We start from the raw sequence: 21123 nt of genomic DNA, 5'->3' as shown, positions 1-21123 counted from the left end.
AATATAATAAAGACACAGACAAGGAGTGTAAGCAGGTATTTAAATGGTCCATAAAATAAAAATAGTAGGCAGTATATATTATTCAGTAAGCTTTTATTTATAAGTGGTTCGGCAAAAAAGGCCTTAAACACAACAGAAAAGGCAAGCTTCATTATTGGAGTACGAATTAATAACAACTACCTACTGTAATCATGTGTGACATTGTCTTATGGGACTACTATTTTTTTTTTTCAAAATGACAGTGTTTCTATATAAGCTGTGCATGATGTACATCATGCTTTTGCAGGCTGGTACAGCTTTTTAATAACCAGTAGCTTAAAACAAGGCAAAATATACATGGTGGCAAAAAAACACATTTTTTTTAAAGGGACCAATATCTTACAAGTGTTTCAATGTTCAATGTAACAATGTACATATTTTTGCCCCCCCCCCAGAAAAAAAAAAAATCTATAAAAAACAATCCAATGTGGTGTAACAGACCTGAATGAAATTTCCACTTGATGCTGACAAACTTGGAGTCTCATGAAAATATCAGCGTGGGTACATGCTATGCACATACTACAATCACACACACATACACACGTATACACATCTTTACTCTCTGTCCTTCTCAGTTCTCTATCATGCTCAGTGCTCAGAGGGAGCACTCTCCTTAATTGCATTCCCCAGCCCATTGATCATTTTAATGGTGTTCCATGCTACACAGTGGGCTTCTGCGTGACTACACCACATCAAGGTCACATACAGTCTCTAGACTGGAAAATGGAAGTCATACATTCTCCTTGTTTACATCTCTAGCCGTGTGCGCTCGCGTTATATGATCAAAAGTGTCAGTAATTGAGCATCGACATTGTCAGTTTATGTCAGTTTCAGAATAATTACAATGCAATTATAAATTTCCACCACCATCATCTCTACAATCATAAACTGATTTTTTGACTTGTGGTCACACAGCTCTCTTTCCTTTACAGTGAACATTTCTTTCATAATTCAGAGGAAGTACATACGATTGCACCTGGTCTCTGTAAAAGCATCTATGGTCCATTTATAATACCTGGCAGTGTGCTGTCTCACTTTAACCACATTTAGGATGACATTTGCATCTCCACGTATGACGTAGTCTGTCATTAATCTGTCATCTTGCTCTTTAGACCATCATTTTTCTGCCGGCAATTACCTTGGGAAAATTTAATAGGGATGTGCAAATGTGAGCTGTGACCATGGTGACACAGTTGTTTTTCTTCTCCTCTGTGCAGCGGTGTGTGAAACTTGGTGAGTATAAAATGTCCAGATGTAATAAATATGACATGGTGGATGAATACATCACAGCAAATGATGATCACACAGTGTTTTCCAGCATGCATTGTAAAGAGTCACAATCTAAAATTATAGTATTTCATTAAATTAAAGCTGAAATGAATGACCAGGATAGAGTATCAAGAGATATATCCGTCCATATTATTACAGTATAACTTATGATCAGTTGTCACCATTTGTTTTTAAGTTTTGCATTAAACTTAAGGTCTTACAATGATTGTCACAAGTTCACAACAGTTGAACTGTAGTCATTTAGTAAGTAAGGTAATATTCTGATTCTCTGTGTGTGACGGTTCTTTTTGTCAATGTTTCAGTCTTCCCGGTATAATTTAACAGACATTACGCCTTGTAATTGACCCTGAAAATCATTATGTTGTAACATTTGGCACAATGCCAGAGTGACTGGCAGTGAGTGACTGGCAGTGAGTAATCTTTATGCCCCAAAGCCTTTGTGCATATCGAGGGTATTGTTTTTGTAGAATCTTCAAGTCCATTACTTCTCCTCCTGCCTCCTCGATTTTTATTCCTTATTTCTTAGGCCTAATCCTGGACCTCTGTGTTCAGTTTTTTTGTTTCACATGTGCACATTGCATGACTAAAACCATCAACATAAATTGGGCCAACAACTTCCTCTTACCATACCAATTAATGTGCATATCATACATGACAAATATCATATACATTACAAAGACTATTTATACCTTTTTTTTCTTATAGCCACTCATTTCATCAAACCAACAACAAACAGCAAATATCCTAAACATAAAAGTCTCGGATAACCAGTCAGCCTGCAGCATGTTTCAAAAGCTAGCTTTGTTTTTGTTTTTCTTATTTGTATGCTAAAGAAGAGCAAATATGAAAGTCATCCCTATTGGGTATAATAAAAAGAGAACAGAAAACAAAGAAGATGTCATAGATTATGATCACATCTAGAAAGTCCTATGACTAATTCTGTGTCCTTGTAATTAGACTCATTCATCGAGACTTCGTTCCCTTCTTCATCCTTTCTTCTCCCTGCAGAGCTGGGACGCTCTACTCACTTTGGGCCTTCTTTAGGTGGTCTGGCTCCACCATGACCAGCTGAGAATCCTCAGTCACCTCCAACAGAGCCTCCATCTCTGGGGTGTCTACACTTACCAGCTCCCCTTCCTCCACCTCCACGTGCACACCAAGCCCATTCTCCTCTCCCCCTGGCGGGCCCTCGGCCTCGGTCACTTCCACCATCTCTGTGTTCTGCATCATCTCCTCCTCCCCTTCTCGGATCTTCTTAACATGGAAGGTGAAGGGGGGCACACGGTACACAGTGGTCTTGGAGCGAGCGTAGACCGTGTGGTCAGGGGTTAGGGACTTTTTCACCTTATCTTTGGAGCTCTTCATCTTCGCCCTGCGCTCCTGGTTGGGGGTCATGCGGGTCCCAAGCTTGCCAATCTTCTTCTCCAGGCTGTGCTTAGTTTTCTCCAGGTTGTCACGGGTTCTTTGTCTCGTCTTCTCAAGGTTCTCACGGGTTCTCTGCTTGGTCTTCTCCAAGTTCTCCTTGGTCTTTAGTTTGGTCTTCTCCATTTTCTCTTTGGAGAAGGCTTTCTTTATGTTGTCCACTTGCTGCTTTGTGGTGCGTTGGAGGCGCTTGGTACGAGACTCTTCAATAATCTCCTCAATCTCCACCTCCTCATCGGAATTGAGATTGGCTGAGAGTCCCTCTTGTCCCTCAGGTATCTGCTCAAGGCCTTCCACTGCTTTACCTTCAGCCACTGTCTCAGCTTTGGATGCCTTTGGTGCCTTCACATGGTCCTGAGGAAGCCAAATAGAAAGGAGAAGAAAGACAGAAGACTGTTTAACCTCAGTGTTATTATGTTAAGGAATCACAGTGTGAAATGAATGAGATTTTCATTTTGACATTTACAGCAAAATTAGCAGACATGGTGCTGCACTGATTGTATTGTATGATAAATGTAAATCATGGCATTTCATTTAATATGTCACATGAAAATTATCTGCCCGAGAAAGTGAAGTTAATGGTCTTTGGGTGAGAAACGAAATTGAAAATGTGAGCATGATACTTCAGCGATTTCATGTGTCATCTGCACAGTCTGTGCACCCAACAGTTCACTGCTTGCAGCTAGTGTAGAGTGCCATCTAGTGGTGTTAATCATATCCCAAAACTCATGAGCCAGCAAGGCTCATTTATACAAGTTCATTTATTATTCCAGGTATTGGAACTTGGGCTGATGCATTAAAAGACACACCTCTTAAATAATAAAAAAAAAACACAGCTTCAAAGAAAATCTATAATATCTGCAACTCTACAGTCATATTGAAACTACAGCCAGCTGTTACATTTAACCACAGCTGCATTTCCTGCCACTGTGCTTACATTTTTTCTATAAAATCTTAAATTCAAAGGCCTAATTTTCACTCTTATGTAATAAAGAAGACATTCAGGTCATTTTGCACATAGAAATGTTTGGATAAAACATAGAATATCTATAATATTTAACTGTAAATAAAACATGCTCTATAATTATAATGCTGCTTTCATTTTACAGGAAAGACTTTGTGGTGAGAAAAAAATGTGCCTATATGATACACAGCACAGCAATAAAGCAGTTTCCCACCAGGTCAAAAATATGTTTGTTTAAATCTAGAAGGAGGGCTATACAGTGTGTTCTACATACAGCAATATAGAAAAGTTGGCCTCAGTTGTAAAACCGATTGCCTAAGTTGACACTTGAATTCATTCTTTATCACTTGGGGGAAAAATATACAATTCAACAATATACACAGAGTTGTTACAAGGTTTTCCATGACATTTCTGCCTATTCATTTTGTAACATCACTTGTTCAAGCAAAAATCTGCACGCCAATCAATCAATCACTGCACCAACCATATTTCTATGTTGTTTGGCAGGACTCTGTCAGTGAGGTACCAGATATCCACACAGGGAGAGGCGGTACCACGCAAAGAATGTGATCCTCCTAAGTGGATATCTGTGACCCCCTAGAGGGGTTAGTGGTCCCACTCTGCTGCACATCAGTGCCACACCTTACTGCTCCTCTTTGGATTTCATCCTTGCACCATATTCACTGACTTTGTAGATACACTCAGTATTCAATGTAAAATATAATAATATTTTAATAAAAATATGACATTAAGTCACCATGGCCTTCCAAACTGAGTTGATTGTGCCATCGTACAGTATGAGCTACAGTTAAACCAGTGAAGGCCAAAACTATTACTGATGTTACTGATTAATGTTGTTGATAGTCAATTCTAAGAATCACTCTTTATACTAATTGTTTTTTATATTCTTATCAGCATTTAGTCTTGCTTGCAATGTAAATTATTTGGTTAAAATCGTTAAGATCTTTTATTCAAATAATTTCAAATATCCAAAAATGAAACAGAAATGTTTGTCTGAGGATGGCATCATGGTGCAGGTCATTTCCTATATTAGCCGGAACGTGTAAACTGTTCACTGTCAGATTTTCAGCTTCAAGTGGAAAACGGAATATGCTCTCTGCTGGAGAGATGACGTCAAAGAACGTGGTTACTGCCTGTTGCCTCACACGGATTGATTCCCCTGCAGAACATAGGCTCAGATGAATGAGATATACAGCACTGCTGGCTGATAGCAGATGTCTGTTTGTCTCAACACCTATTCATTGGGAATAATTTAAAAACAAACAGTTCAATAAGGGAGCAATAACCTGTCAAATTAATCACCATCTCCCTGTCAACAGATTAAATTAATGCATCACCTCTGACGCAAACGAGCATCTTCAGCATCCAATCTCATTTGAAGTGTAATGACTCCTTCTTCCCCCCACCTAGCTGTCACTTCAGATTAAATCACTACTTCTTCTTTCCATAGGCTTTTCCATAGGTCTTTTTTGCAACACCTACTTTTCCCCTCATCTCATGCAACACAACAGACAAGGCCTACATCCCCTTAAGACTGCATGTATCGCACTGTAATGAAAACCTGGTCCCTGAAATGGCTATACTCAGGTTTAGAAGTATATCCCAACATATTTTAAGATTTTTTAAGACATTTTTAAGCCAGAGAACTGCACAGGAAATAAGAGCGAACACATATCGAGGTAGTCGGTGTAAGTCTCTCTTTTTGAAACATCAAAACTTATAATGTGAAGAAATACAAATGTAAAGAAAATGTAGTTGTCCTGTTATATATATATATATATATACATATATACATATATATATATATATAAATACTGATATCTGACTTGTAAAAGACAGACACCTGTCAGATCACATGAGCATCACATCTCCCTGGCGAGTTCAAATATTGCCATACAATCCTGTCAAAAAAAACGGCCCCTGCCTCCTTAACTGGTGCTGCATATGGTGAGGGCCTGTCCAACACGCTCAGTATAGGTTTATTTTGGGCTGGCCTTTCCCTCTCTCTGGATTCCATCTACCATTCTCTGGCAACCAGCCACTGCAGCGTTCACCCCCCCTCCACCACCACCACCATCACATAACACCCTCCCTTCCTGCACAGCAACAGATAAACACAACGCTCTCTCACCATGGCAACCACCCCTTCATGTTGTCTCTGGTGGGCAGTGAAGTTTAGCTGGATAAACAGCTGACATCTCTACAACAATATACCAACAAGAGGTTCGCAGTTGTTGTGTGAGTGTTACAATTAAAGTTAAATTAAACAGCGCACCTGCTTTGCTTGCATGCACACTGAGGAGAGTGAGGCTGAGCTGTTAATAATAACATTAATGGGAGATATATTTGAATCCGTGAGCACACAACCACAACATTTTTCCATAGGTTTTATCAGAGCAATGTGATATCATACAACACAACAACACTGAATAGGACAAATACCTAAAACCCTGAAAAGTGAACAGATATTTTACTGGACCTTAATGGAGATTTTAAAGACTTACACACAGTAAACATGTACTCACAGTGACATAAAGTACATAAAAAACACTGTGACCTCATACGGCAAAACATGTTTGCTGCTGTGGGGTAAATTTGGCTGGTGGGCTAAAATTGTAAGCCAGTGTGTTAAGCTTACATTTCAAAAAAATAACAATATAAAACACAAACACACACACACACACACACACACACACACACACACATGCATATATATATATATATATATATATATATATATGTATATATATAAGTGCATCTCTTGTGTTCCTGTAAAAAATAACTCTTAGGAAAGACAACCTGCGTGTAAAAATACACACGTACCAATGCATGAGTATGAGTATTCATACTAACACGTGTACGCCCACCCTCACACACAGAGACTGTTTTTTCCATGAAGCCAAACTGTGAACACCTTTCATAAGAGGTAGCAGTTCTGATCCTCGAACAGGAAGGTGCCACGGGCGACGGAAAAACAGCAGTGAAGTCATACAAAACAGGGGAATTACGCCATGGACAAGGATCATGTCAATTTCACACTGTGCCCCACTAAAGCTATGTAACCAAGTTTTTCTGGCAACAGGCAAACACTTATGACCTATACCTTAATACTGATGGAAATCAAAGCACACTACACATGGTGAAGGGTTTCCACATGTACTCAATGAATTTTCTAACAACTTTAAGTCTCTTTTTTTTTTGGATGCATTGGTTTCATGGTTGCATGTGATATTGGTCAAATCCTGTAACATCAGTGCATGATCATTCCTCATGTTGTCATGACAATAGAGAGTATAGCCTGACTGATACTGGATTTTTGATTTTCTTTTAATATCAATGTTGATAATTAGGTGTAGTCTATATTGGTCTACAGTAATTAACAAAACAAAACAAAACGAACCCACAAAAGCAATCTTGACACAGATTCCTTTGGGTTTTTTTTTTTTTTTTAGCTTTGACCAAGATACACACTGAGTGGAACATTTCACAGTGTAAAAGTCAACTCTCTGCTCGACTAGCAGATGCATGCATGTAATGGCAACACTGTTTCTACATTACCTCAAACCTAATTTGGCATTTTTCTACTGAATTATCTTGTTAGGCCAAATTATACACCAATACCAATATTGGAATGAGATGATATTAACTGGAATTGATCATGTTTACCTACATTTTCCAAATGTTTCAATCTATTATTGGCCTTTTATGACTGGTGGGAACCCCTGACCAAAGACTGAGACACTGCTTGTTTACATTCTTATAATCTGACTCAGTCCACTGTATCTGTGGAAATGGTGATTATATCAGCAAACCCTGTTTGGGTTTTACTGCCTGATTACAAACCAAGAGAAACTTGAGGAAGGAGATGCTGAGCCCATTAGTGTCCCTGTGTTACCTTCCTCTCTCCTCCCACCTACCAGCAGTGGAAAGTCAGACCTCTGTGTGTCTGTGTGTGTGTGTGTTTACTGACAGATGCTAAGGGTATGATGACTGAGTGTATGTGCGCTCTCCTCAATGAGAAGGAGGTCTGTTGCTAATGTTTCTTTCCTCCAAGTAGTGTGAATCATATCTCATGGAAAAGTGAACTCAGATTTTTGGGAATGCTCTCTCTGTTTTATTTAATCAGACAAGCCAACAACTGTCTGAGCTGCCTCTCAGAATGAGTCACAACACAGGAGCTGAAATTAACAAGTCCCAGCAGACTGAGGAGAAAGAGTCTGGTAAACGGCTAAGACTACAACGTATCGAGGAAAAGCAAGTGCAGCAGAAATGCAAAACCAGGAAAGATGCAGGAAACAGGGAAAGAATAGAAATGGCGTAATTTTAAACTCCCCAAACAATTATCTTGATTTATGATGAAAAAAATCCTACAAAATCCTTGAAATTAAAATGTTCATGTAACAACAACAATCTTTTTTCACTGTCTAAATATTACCAGAGGGAAAATTTTCTCCGTCTGACTCATATGAGGGCTCGGGGATACTTTAACTCAGTGACTGTTGCCATGGACAACAGAGCCAACAGTGTTCTCAACCCTCACTATATAGAGGCCACAGCAGCTCTGACTAAAGCCACTGGCATTTAACTTTCTCTGTCTCTGCTGCTGTTACAAGGCCTTCACTAATCCACCTGGTCCAATATTCTTGCTTATTTACTTAAAATATCATCACCCACATTGATGGCAGCTATTGGCAGCATCAAAGTGGCTGCTTCAGCATGTGACTTTATCAAGGCAGATGTGGGAAAAATTACCACGAGCCAGATTAAAAAGGCAAAAGTTTTGTTTTTGTTTCCATTAGTTTCGTGCATACACAAAAATGACCATGTTCTCTGCTCTCGATGTTTTTCCATCACTATTAATTCTAAGTTGGTTTTGTGGGTCACACTTGGTTCAATGTGCAATCATAGAAATAAATATGGATAACGATTGAGTCAAAATAAGGATCTCTTTACCTTATACTGTTCAAACTAACGTACTACATATAGATATCATGATGTATTAGACTTAAAGAAAATTTACTATTATTTAAGAAATATAGTATACAGCATGTATCATCTAAGTGTATTAAATATAATGGTCAAAATAAATATTAAGAATTTAATGTATTAGTGATCCTATTGCATAATGCATTAATCAAATCTAGGAATGTTTATAATTACATTCAGCTTTGACTGATTGCAAACATTTAAAAGTTGGTTTTTTTTTAAGGTAACATTATTTTCCTTTTTTGCATTTAGAATAAACATAACATTATTCCAAAACATTACTGTTTATTCACAACCGAAGTAGCCAGCAATTAGGAAATGTAGCAAGGTTGATTATTGTTTAGACAACAGATCCATGAACAATAACATTCACGATCCTGATCCACCTACATGCATGCAGAGCAGGCACACACCGCTCCTTATGAGGCAGCGTGATGAAAGGCCTCTCTGGTAAATCACAGGAGCAGCTGTCTGATCCTGTCCAGTCCTTGCAGCTGTGCACTTCGCTTTCACAATGAGTGATATCACTGACCCATGCGCCCGTCCAGGACGGGAGAAGGCCAAACGAGAGATTGACATGAAGCAGAGGTGGAGGTTCGCGTGTTAGGGCCCTGTGCGGGCCAGAATCGTGATGCTTTGATCCCTAACAAGTGCTTGCAGGCTAAAATAAGGACGCTAATGTGCTCTGGTCATTAATATTGATGCCTCCCACACTCGCCTTCATTGGACTCAAACAATTCACAGAGGACTGAAACCAGCCGCCTACTACTTCAGGCATATTGGGGTTTACACAATGCAAATTCTGTTTCTTGATGCTCTCTAAACCCTTTTGGAACAACCTACTCTGGTGGCAGCATGTGTGGGTAATGGAAATATTAACAACCAATGGACAGATTCATTCAAAGAGAGGGCCTCTGTATATACTCCACAGCCACCATGGCGACGTCATGTTAGTGCACACCACAGGAAGGGAGTTCTTTGGTTTTTCTGTCACGGTGATTTGTGATTTCACACACAAGAAACTGAAGGGGGAAGCCCTTTTTCCACAGCCCAGCCTTCCCACATCCATGACTCTGAAACCGCTGGAATCCCAGGGTCAGTCCCATGCAAAGACAGAAAATTTACTTTTCCATTTACGTCTCTGTGTGAACTGGCGGCCACAGTGCTGGAATATATTATATAACTGTACCTTTCTCTCTAATGGTGCCATTCATATTGACACTGAAGGGGTGCACTAAGTTTCAGCCAAATCAAACTCTCAAATCTTCCATTTATGTGCTTGAAAGATTGACACCAGTTCAGCCACAAACACGAATATTCACATCCGACTGCACTGAGCATGAAGATCTTGAAAATGTTTTTAAATCAATTTCATCCTTAACATTGTGAAAGAGTTTGCTGCAGTTACTCATAGTATCCATGTGTGGATCAACTGAGGGCATAAAGAATTTGCCAACGTGAATAAAGGACTGGGCCCAGCTTTAGGAAACTATAACTACTGAATTACATTAGGCCAATATAATGATTAATGACCAATTACTCCTCCAAAATAACATCTGCTATGGGAAGGAAGGCATCCAGCCAATCACCCACACCGCTTTGTTGTGAATTGAGCTATTGTTGGTGTGAGACTGAATATTGTGACTGGGCCATTTTGGATTGAAAAACTGATGGGTTGTGCAGAGCTTCTATTCTGTCTTTGTGTGCAGCGTTGGTACAAACATGCACAACCGTTGCAGAATTGATCAAATACTGTATTTAACTGAGATATGACCAATGTTTTACAGAGCTTTGAATAAATACTTTCCTTCCCTGAGAAAATGTGTATATATATATATATATATATATATATATATATATATAGGAATGAAATGAGAATTCTTTTTGAAATCTAGTGAAATGTTTGACCTTCAAAGTTTGCCTCTTGCACTGATAACATAATTTAAGTACTATTAGTATTATTTATAGACTAATCATCCTAAACATCCATGTGCATGCAAAATCTAATCCCAAGGGTACCCAAAACCCACAGAGTGGCACGCCTCTCTCTGACAGCCTATAACTCACATACCAGTGACAATGACAGCGAGCCACCACAGCAGCGGTGGGAACTAGAGACCATCTTGCGATGGGATCACACCAGCTGCGACGCCCGTCAACATGTTGTCGTTGTGACCCATAAGCAGTGATTACTGCATTATTATGTGGGTAGCCTACTCAGTACTTATGGGTGGGACCACACCAATCTTCAAACTTAGCTTTTCTCAATTAAGCACCTGTAAAGTTTCACGACTGTATCTTAAACAGTTGTGACGCTATCATGTTGACAAAATCTGTCCTCAGACAGACAGACATATAAACACCTGCCAAAGTCTTGGTAGTCTGTGGTAGTTTCCGCTACAGTAGACATCTGCCATTATGACACACACACACACACACACACACACACACACACACACACAGACTTACAAGGTGAAAACAATATCAGCCACACGCTGTCATGACTGGTACATACACTACCCGTGTAACCTGGCTGTTGGGTGTTAGGTTAGAGGAATAACTTTTACTTATATCAATAACAAATGTGTGGATGCTGCTTTGACAGCAAGTTTTCGTATTACTAGAATAAACAAATGCTTTTAAAAGATGTGGTACCTGGATATACAGTTAGTTTCAGTTGTAAGATATCCACCTGGAGCACTGATGTTCAATCTGAACAGCTGTGCTTCAGAAATATTTTTCAATCGAGGTAAAGGATTAAAATGATACTACACCTGTAGCACACAACACGCAGTATGCACCCCTACAACTAACACTGCATGACCAAACTTGCAGATTTATCTGGAAATACGCCCACACAAACATATAAATAATGCAATTAATCAATCAATTGGTGCTTGTGATTTCTAAATTCAGACACACTCAATGAAACAGGACACTACACCATTCCACTGCATTGCTGCTGGTGTATTTATAATCAAAAGCAACATAGTGGTTTCCTTTAATATACTGACTCAGATAATTTGGCCAACTTTTAAATTTGGAAATGGCCTCGTAGATGAAGGGTGTGCCTACAAATCTTGGAATAAACAGCAGGGAGGGTATCAGCCGCCTTCACAGAGTAGTGATGTGGAATGAGGACACATTTCTGTTTGCCAGCCAAGACGCTGGATGACAACTACAACTGTTCCAATCGAGGGGTGACATGATCAGTGTCCCAGCTGGTAAATCCTGTCTCCTACTGTGGGATGGGGATGTTCAGTGAGATGGGAAGGCAGCTGCAGCCTGAGATCAGGCATCAGGGAAGATAGAATCAGTTATTTTGATAGGAGCGACTCGGGGTATCTTCTTACGGACCTGGAGAAACAGCTCACAACAAAACAACTGGACTGCAAGATATTGTACCCGTGCAGATTTGCACGTGTATGCACACTAGCATATATTCACTATGATTCACTGTTATTTAGGTGCAAAACAACGTGCAATTAATAAACCAAAGTCAATAAAATACACTAGCAGGGTTTTTCTTTACAGATTTCACCGAGGGAAAATAAAGACTGACAGGAAAACCAATAATGACATGACATAATGATATCAAAAAAGTGACAGTGACAGTTTTTGCTGCAGCTCCAGCGATGTCCCAGCTACACAATGTAAATCACACACTGTCTGTAAGTGCAGTGGGAGACTTAGCTCACGGCTAACTCATAGCACTCAACCCGTGCAGAACCAAGAAACAAATGTATTTGACATGTAGATCTATTAATGGCCAATAATAATTATATACATATATGTGCAGTGTTTCTGCATGTTGGAAGAGCAGGGATCCTCTTTCTGCTGTACACATTCTATATCCTAATGACAGGTGTACAGGATAGGCTACAGTAACAGGCCACACAGCAAATGTGCCACATGTGAGAGTAGTCCGGTTATACCACGCCAACCTCTAGTCTTCACTGAGTCTGAACTGTTCGAAATCATTGATCCTTCCAACATAAACTTACATTTTTATGAGCATATCAGCTTGAAATTTCATCCTTGCATTACAAAGGCAATGAAATAAGAAAAGCAAAGTGAACAATAGTAGATGGGTGCTGGCCGGTACACAAGTGACATCAAAGACAGAGGGGTTTATAAAGCAAGGACAATGATTTTGATCTTTCCGAAACATAAAAAAAAAATTACAAACAAAACTGATCTGTATTGTTTTTGCATTGGGTTGAACTCTCTTGTGTGTGCGTGTGTCTGTGCATGTGAAAGAGGGAGAGAGGAACAGAGCATTACGACATCGAGATTTGGCTAGACAGGCCAAAAGAAATGTAGTTCTGGCTCCTAAAAGTCGCTGATCGCTGCTAAAACAAATGAGATGAGAGGAAGAGACAAGCAGTGACTTTGACTTTTAAGGAACAGTTTGATATTTTGGGAAATACACTGATTCGCTTCCTTGTCAAAAGTTAGATAAGAAGATTGAAGAAGGCAAATAAGCCTTTTTCCCAAAATGACAAAAACAATCCCTTTAACAAACTTCAGAAGTCTCTCTGAATAAAATACGGAGCAGGTGTCTTGAGAATTTAATTCTGTTTTCTCTTATCCCCAGTCCTCAGAAATGATTGTTGGCTTATAGTATTACTTCATTGAGTGCTACCTTTATTTCCAACAAAGTTTTTTTTCAAAGAGTAGATACTGTATGCAAAATTAAATTAAATGTTTTTCTTTATAAACTATACCATAGTCTTAGCCAGTGGTCCTCAAATTAGACTGCCATTTGATAAGATTTTGTCCCAGGATCCTCCAATTGATAAGATTTTTGCTTTTAGATTTTAGATTTTTAAGTCACTTATGGATGGAATTATAATGAAAAAAGAAATTATTCCCCTTTTTGCTGGGGACCTCGGGAACCCACTAAAGGACCCCCAGGGGATCACCGGACCCCACTTTGAGAACCACAGGTCTAAGCAACCCACATGAACTACTGGACAACCTTTTGCATGCAGGGGCTCACACGCCACTGAGCACTGGAACTCAGTACTGGCTCAACTTAGTAGCTGACATGCAATAGTGAAATGTGGAGCCTCCCAGACATCTTTCCACTCGCCCGGTAAGAGAGAAGCGGAGCAGAGGAGAAAGACAGATAGGAGAGACAGGCAGAAAACAACATGTACTGTAGCAAATAGTGAATGAGCCGTGCCCTTAGTTCTGGTTCTGAATTGAGTGGGAGTAAAAGGGGCTAAGTTGATAGTGTGAGAGAGCTGAGAGGAGGGGAGCTGCAAACTGGCAGGAGAAGCACAGAGATGCCAGCGGGATGAATCACAACACTAACTTGGTGCTGCTAGTTGAATGTTTTTTTGTACCTCCTCAGTTGCTTATTCTTGCCTGTAAGAGGTTGGCTAAGTGCTTTATAACCACTGTCTGTGATGAGGCTGAGATCTGATTTATGTCTGGAAACAAAGATTCAGAGATCTGAGTTGGCCAAAAGCGTTTGGCTAAATCATTATGTCTGCAATAAGTGGAATTGAGTTATTACACAGTCTGTGCTGGGTTAAAAGCTATTAAAGAAAAATGGGCTGGGCCGAGGGGGTGGCGAGGCTTGTTGGCTGTGATCTGAGCTGTGGAAGGTCTGTGAAGTTGGCATTGAATAAGTAGACTGTAACTGAGAAGTCTTACATCTCTCTCTCTAATAGAGTAGACCACATGGCTATCACTGTCCTTGAACTGCAGCCAAACACCCTGATTCCAGACACACAGCAGTACTGTCTCACACTCTGATGGACACACACTATCATGTTGCATAGACTGGATTAATTCACATAATCAAACAGATAATGTGCATTATGAAAGACATGCACACACAACCTCTAGTTTTAATTAAAGCAAACACTTCCTCTTATAAAATGAACTGAAATGAGAACTCACACTGGTACTTGTGCTGCATGGCACAATGTTGTCCTACTGATTATGAAGACGTACAGCTGCAACTAGAATTATTTTCATAATCAGTTAATCTGCAGATTCTATTCTCAATCTCAATCTGCACTTCCCATCATTACTCTGCTGTTAAACCACTGTTATTATACTGTTGACCCAAATTACACTTTTTTTGCAAATTACAGTTAATTTACTATCATTACAGTTGCACTGTATAATTCACCATCTTTGCACTTATCTATTGGGATTCTACCCCACAAATTACTTTTTACATATTGCATATGTAAATTTTTTCTTTATTATCATTACTATCTAATTTATAGTTTTTACTTTTTACTTATTTACTTCCTCTTTCCTTTGTGCGTGTTGAACAATTGTAACAAAGCATTTTCCTTGCAAGGATCAATAAAGTTTTTTCTGATTCTGGTTTTCAAGATGATGATTTTCAGCTGAAGCACTGAAAAACACACCAAAAATAAAACTGTCAAAATTATCTCAGATGATCATTTGCAAGTATGCAAACAGAATGAAATCAAATGACAGCTAAGGTGGCTTTTCTTTGTGTGGAAAGGATCAGCATGGAGCCTGGGCCATCTGTCTAGGGATTGGCAACCCTTGGAGGATGGTGGCTGAGCCGAAGTCATGCAAACACTGCTGTGGGCTACTGTAAAGACGGCTGTCACACATTAGGACCCTCATCCATACAAGTCTCCCTCTGTTGCATGGGCAGGCCATGTAGAAGATGTGGTGGGCTAGGCTGACATTTCATAGACCAATCAATCAATTAATTAAGAAAATAATCCACAGACACATTGATGATGGAAATAATTGTTAGTTGCTTTTAGGCAAACACCTTTTATCTATTCAAAAAGACAAGCACAGTGTCATTATTAGTGGAATATGGAGCTGCTGCAGAAACAGAAAAGCCTCGAGATTGACGTTTACAAATTCACAATGATTATATTACCACCATCATGAACCATAAAAGCCATGGTATCATCCATACACCATTTCATCAGAAATGTATTGTTGTTGATAACAGCCTGCATCTTGGTTTATTTCCTGACAGTTATTGCTCTCAGCAAACACAACAACAGGAAATTAGGCCCGCAAGGCCGAACTAAAATAGTCAAATCCCTGGCAATGGTAGACTAACGGGAAATAAGGAAATAAACTTGGACTCAATGAGGACAACTACGTTTGCTTCTCTTGAAGCCCAGGGAAGTAACATGCAGGGAGGGTATGAAAGCAAGACTCGACTGGATCACTGGCCACTTGTGCTCCACAGAGCTCTGATGACAGGCGGATTGCTCTTTATGCAGCAGGAAGACCCTCATCTGCTGCAAGGACACTCACAGTCAGAGGTTTGTTATTCTGAAAGCCCAGCTTCACAACTCCAGAGAGATGGGGGGTGGGTGGGAAGGGGTTGTCGACAGTTGTAGCTAACATACTTTTCATATTCTAACCCCCCTCCCAATCTAAGTGCAATCCTTTAACTAGACTGAGGACAGATGATTGGAGACACACCTCACCAATTCCTCAGCTCAAATGTGGCCACAGTGAGGCTGGTTCATATTTCACTCTCACACCATTGTTACAGTGTTAATCTATAAAGACAGACTGAGATCTGTTCAAATATTTTTATTTGTATCTGATATGTAGTGGTGCCATGCAACTGAGTACATTTACTCAGGTACTGAACCTAAGTATAATTCTAAGGTATACTACTTGAGTATTCTTATTTTGTGCTACTTCATACTTTATAATTTATACTCTATGACATTTTGGAGGGCAATATTGTAGATTTAACTCCTCAACATTTATTTGAGAGTAACATTTAGTTACTTTGCAAATTAATTTTATTGATAGGAAATATAATAAAAAAATATTAGAATATAGAAAATGATGGTGTATTATTAAATTAAGCAACCCGACAGTATATAAGGTAGTGCAAATTAGCCCCATTTTTACAATCTACAGCATTAGTGATGCCTACAGATTAATCCATCAATAATTAATAATCCAAATGGGCTATTGTAAATAATGAGTACTTTTACTTATTGTACTTTAATTTAATTTTGGAGCTGAATACAGGACTTTTACTTGTAAAAGAGTATTTGTACATGGTGTTGTTGTGACTTTTACTTCAGTATTTACTTCAGTAAAAGGATCTTAATACTTCCTCCACCCCTGCTGATATGACCTCACTGCCACACCCTGCTGTTGCCGGGGCATCCTGCGTGCCGCCATCATTGCAGGTTTAATTATAAAGCATCACTGTCAAAGTCTTTCTGGCTAAAAATCCTGAGGTATGCGGCTATTCTCAGAGTGCACAGACAGAGTGACAGAAGGAAAAAATACTGCACCTACTGTTAGAGTCAGTATCAGCTTCACAAAGCAGAGTGCAAGGTCCTACACAGCAAAGGTAATGCTATGAAAATGTTTCATTTGTCTGACTCAAGTTCTGGCCTCACTTGACATTGGCACTGTGGGTGAAAGCCAATATTGGTGAGGAATGGCCACACACACACATGCTAATGTTACACTAGTAGTGAGGACACCGGACTACATTAAAATAATTCCATAATTCTTAACCATAACCTCTACAGGTCTAAACCTAACCCTGATCTCATCCTCAAGCTAATTCTAATTCTGAACGTACCCCACTCTAACACATTAACACACAAACAGACAGCGAAAAGTGGTGAAACCTGACTGAGAGCCAGTGTTGATTTGCAGTGCTGCCAATATCTGACCGGCCTATCTGTCAGTCAGTTAAACCGGACACGGTGCAGCCATCCTCTGGCAGTAAATAGACCGTGGGAGCCCGAAACAGCTACTGCAACATGGAAGCTACAGCTCTTACAACTGCTTTGTTAACGCGACAGTCACCAAGTTTAGACAGTGATAAGGCTATTACATTTGCTATAATACCAACAGGAAGGGATTTATGCCGTGTCTGTTGAAGCACAATCCAAATTAGAAACTCAGAATAGAAACATTAAAATGTCAAGCTTTATAAAACAGTGCATCAAGTTCCACATCTGCAGACTGCTTGCCTCTTTTAAGTACATTCTCCTACACTGACAATTGCACAAAGGCATTCAGTTGAAAAGGCTAGCAGACTACACAGAGGCCCAAAGAGCCGGAGACACCTGCTTTGCAGAGTAATTTATTAAGGCCCAGTGTCTATGATTGGATTTCTGCTAGATGCCGATAGTGTAACCTGCTCCCACAGTGGACATCCCGGGAGGGGGACGTGAAAAAGTTTGTGCCTGCCAATGCAGATCCTGAAGTAAGCTCTACTCACGAGAGGCCTGCAACACTCAAATTCACTATTACTAATGTTTTTAAAGACAATCTTCTCTCTGCACCAGCTATGGTGTGATATGCATAAGGGGACTACCACTGACAGTTTCTCGTGCAAAGGTTCTGTGGTGAAATGACAATTCCCAGATCGAGACTTGCTGCTGTGCACGCTGTAAGCTGCAAGTTCACCAGCCAGACATGACAGCACATCCTGCTAAAAAAAGAGTTGCTCAACAAGTCTCAAATGCACAGCGGTGGTTAGACCTATCAGTGCACTTACATGTGAACTCATGTTGTATACTTTTTTTGTATCTGTTTTCTTTCTAAGACCTTCACGGCCCAAACTGTTTCTCTAAGGAGAAGCTACCATGCTCCCTAAAAAAACTGACCATACCCTAATATGAACACTTGTGTGTCCCACTTCTGAGAAATCGTCATAATAAAAACTACATCTTCATCTTACAGCAGCCTGCCAACTTTCTGTCCTCTGAGCACTCAGAGTTAGGGCGTTGGTTCTGTCTCAAGTAGCCCCTCATGCTAGTGTTTATAGGGCTTATATTTTTATTTACACCCACTAGTCTTTATATAGTTATGTTGGGTAATCATGAAGTCCCGTGGAGTGGGAGGGGTCACTACCTGCCTTTATTATTCCATGGAAGCTACTGGTATTCCCTTCACTGGCGAGAAGAGCAGCCCACCTCTCACTGAGCACAAACACAAATTGTACAACAGCTTCTAAACAGAGGGGTGCAGTGTCTGATGCTTTGTAAACATTACAGCCTCATTTACGTTTTAGGAAAAAGTGATTCTGAATTTTATGTCATGGAAACCACAGAAGTGAAGCCATGCACAGTTTATTAGGAACACCTAGCTAATGCTAATGCAGTCTAACACAGCAGTCCTGCAATAAATCCTCCATTCATGGGAGTTCTAATGTTCAGTTTGTGTTGAGACTGTTTTATAGAGCTGCTAGTTCAACTTTATGGTCATTTCGGAGGCTGTAGTTTGTGGTGATGTTGAACTGGATTAATTCATAGACAGAGACATTTCTATTATTTTTAGACACACCTCTCTGTATAATTCAATACAGTTCAACTTCATGAAGGCAGGATTTATTTCAGGACGGCTTTTCATTTGCACCAACAAGGGTGAACTTTGGCCACAGTGCGACTCTATCTCTCTCTGTTGAGATGATGTCAAAAGCTTGTCGCTTTCAGGTGCATTTCACACTTCCTCCCAACTTTCTTTTGTGGTGTGGGGAATGCAACACACCCCTTTTTCGAGGCCAACGTGTAATTTTATCATGTTCACATTAATAGCCTCACTTAAACTCTTAGTCATGTTCCTTTTTTATGTTTTTCAGATTGTCACATTCTCAAACCAATATTACTTTCTATTTTATCATGAAAATAATAAAAGAACGAGCTCATACACCCCCCCCACCACCACCATCACCTGGTAGATGAGGACTTTGAAGTTGCGTCTCTTGAGCAGCTCGTTCTCGTTGCTCTCCAGCTTCTTGATCTGGCCCGCCTGCTTCTCCAGGTTGCTGCGCACCGTCTTGACGTTGACACTGACTTTGCGTACCTTGTCCAGCATTTTGTTGACAGTGTTGGCCGTGCCGATGTGGTTCTTGGACAACTTAGCCAGCTCCCCTTGGATGGTTGACACTGACTTCTCCATGGCCTCCTGCCGGGCCTCGAGACCATTCTGAGTCTGCTGGATCTGGTCTACCACCCCGATAATCTTGTCTAGCAGAGACAGAACCATGACGCCGTTCATCTGGGCTTCACTCTTGCCACCAGAGCCAACGGCCAGCACCAGGTCCACCTCCTCAGCAGGGTCATCCTCGTCGTCTACTGCCGGCTCGGTGGCAGCACCCACCAGAGCTACCTCTTCATCATCGTAAGGCACTTCTGCAAGGGCTGAGTGCTCCTTCTTGACACCTGTATCCGCCATGGCTGTCAACTCCAAATACAAATCGCTTGCGCACTCACTACAGATAAAAATACACGACTGAAAAACAACCTACAGGAGCCACGCTGCACAGAACTCAGTCCCTAATCCTTTTTTCCTTTCTTTTAGACAACTTTCTCAACCACTTGTTTGCCTCTTCCTAGTCTACTTTACTCTTTAACTTTCTCTTCACCCTCGGTCTCTCACACTCTACCCTCTCTGTCTCTCTCTGCCTCTGCTCTGGGATGCCAGCCAGCCAAGGGGAGTAGGGCCTCTCACCGCTGAGGCATGTGTGCCCTGACTCAAATGCCTCTGCTCCCTGTGAAACCACCCCGTCAAACTTTTCCCTTCCTACACCCGGCCCCCCCACCCCCGGCTTCCCTTGCTGCTGGGGCTCCACCCCATTCTGTCCCCAAGCACAGGGCAGCATATCTCCAGACTCCACCTCTTATGGTGACATGACACTCCTCTTTAATAGGGAAAGGTGAGGGCCACCACAAGCGAGATCCAGTACCACAAAAAAAAAACACCAGTTTACAGTGAAACGGGCAATAAAGTTTTACATGGAAAAAACATATTGGAGAGTGTGTGTAAGTGTTGGGCTCTCTGTATGTCTCTCTGCAACTTTAGTCTTAGTTAGACAACTAACTTTGTCTTAGTTTTGAACAAGACACGCTCCCTATTCTGCAGAATATAAATGTGGGAAGAGAGGGGTTGTGTTTGAATGGAATCCTCCATGTGTCATTATTTTGTTCTTATAAGTTTGCAAGTTTAACAAATAATTTCCTGCAAATAAAATTACATGATTGCAAGAATTTTAAACATCTGATCAAATAGAATTAAAAAAAAAAAGCTGCAATATTGATAACCAACTGGTATTAATATCTGTATTATTCCCAGAAAGGTCTATAGAGTTGCATTCTCTAACTGTGAAGTTTTATTATGCAATGACGGATCACAGAACTCTTTAATAATATAAATATTACTAATGCTACCACTGTTATTTGTAATAAAAACATTAATCAAGAGCTGCACATATTAATATTATATTTATTTTGTTTATATTTTATTGATATTTACAAGGTTGACAGTTGACATAAACGCACAGTATTTACAATCATCAGTGTTCGCGGCCCACTGGTGGTCAAATGGGAACTGCAGTAAGTTAAGGTCATCAAATCAGTGTAAATGCATGACATTATAGCACACTC

The 21123-nt window shown here is 40.2% G+C and overlaps 1 protein-coding gene across 1 annotated transcript; it reads right to left on the bottom strand.

The window, feature by feature from the left end:
- Nucleotides 1–76: 76 nt before the first annotated feature.
- cavin1a (caveolae associated protein 1a) lies at nucleotides 77–20230 on the bottom strand. Its single transcript, XM_071471788.1, has 2 exons — nucleotides 19412–20230; nucleotides 77–3105 (listed from the first exon to the last, which is right to left on the bottom strand). The coding sequence occupies exons 1-2, from the start codon at nucleotides 19913–19915 to the stop codon at nucleotides 2350–2352; spliced, it is 1260 nt and encodes a 419-aa protein (XP_071327889.1). The 5' UTR covers nucleotides 19916–20230; the 3' UTR covers nucleotides 77–2349.
- Nucleotides 20231–21123: the final 893 nt, after the last annotated feature.

Source organism: Trachinotus anak, unplaced genomic scaffold (assembly GCF_046630095.1).
Source record: "Trachinotus anak isolate AG129_WGS33_773 ecotype Australia unplaced genomic scaffold, CSIRO_AGI_Tana_v1 ptg000003l, whole genome shotgun sequence".
Taxonomy (NCBI): domain Eukaryota; kingdom Metazoa; phylum Chordata; class Actinopteri; order Carangiformes; family Carangidae; genus Trachinotus; species Trachinotus anak.
This window is presented reverse-complemented; position numbering and strand designations above follow the sequence as displayed.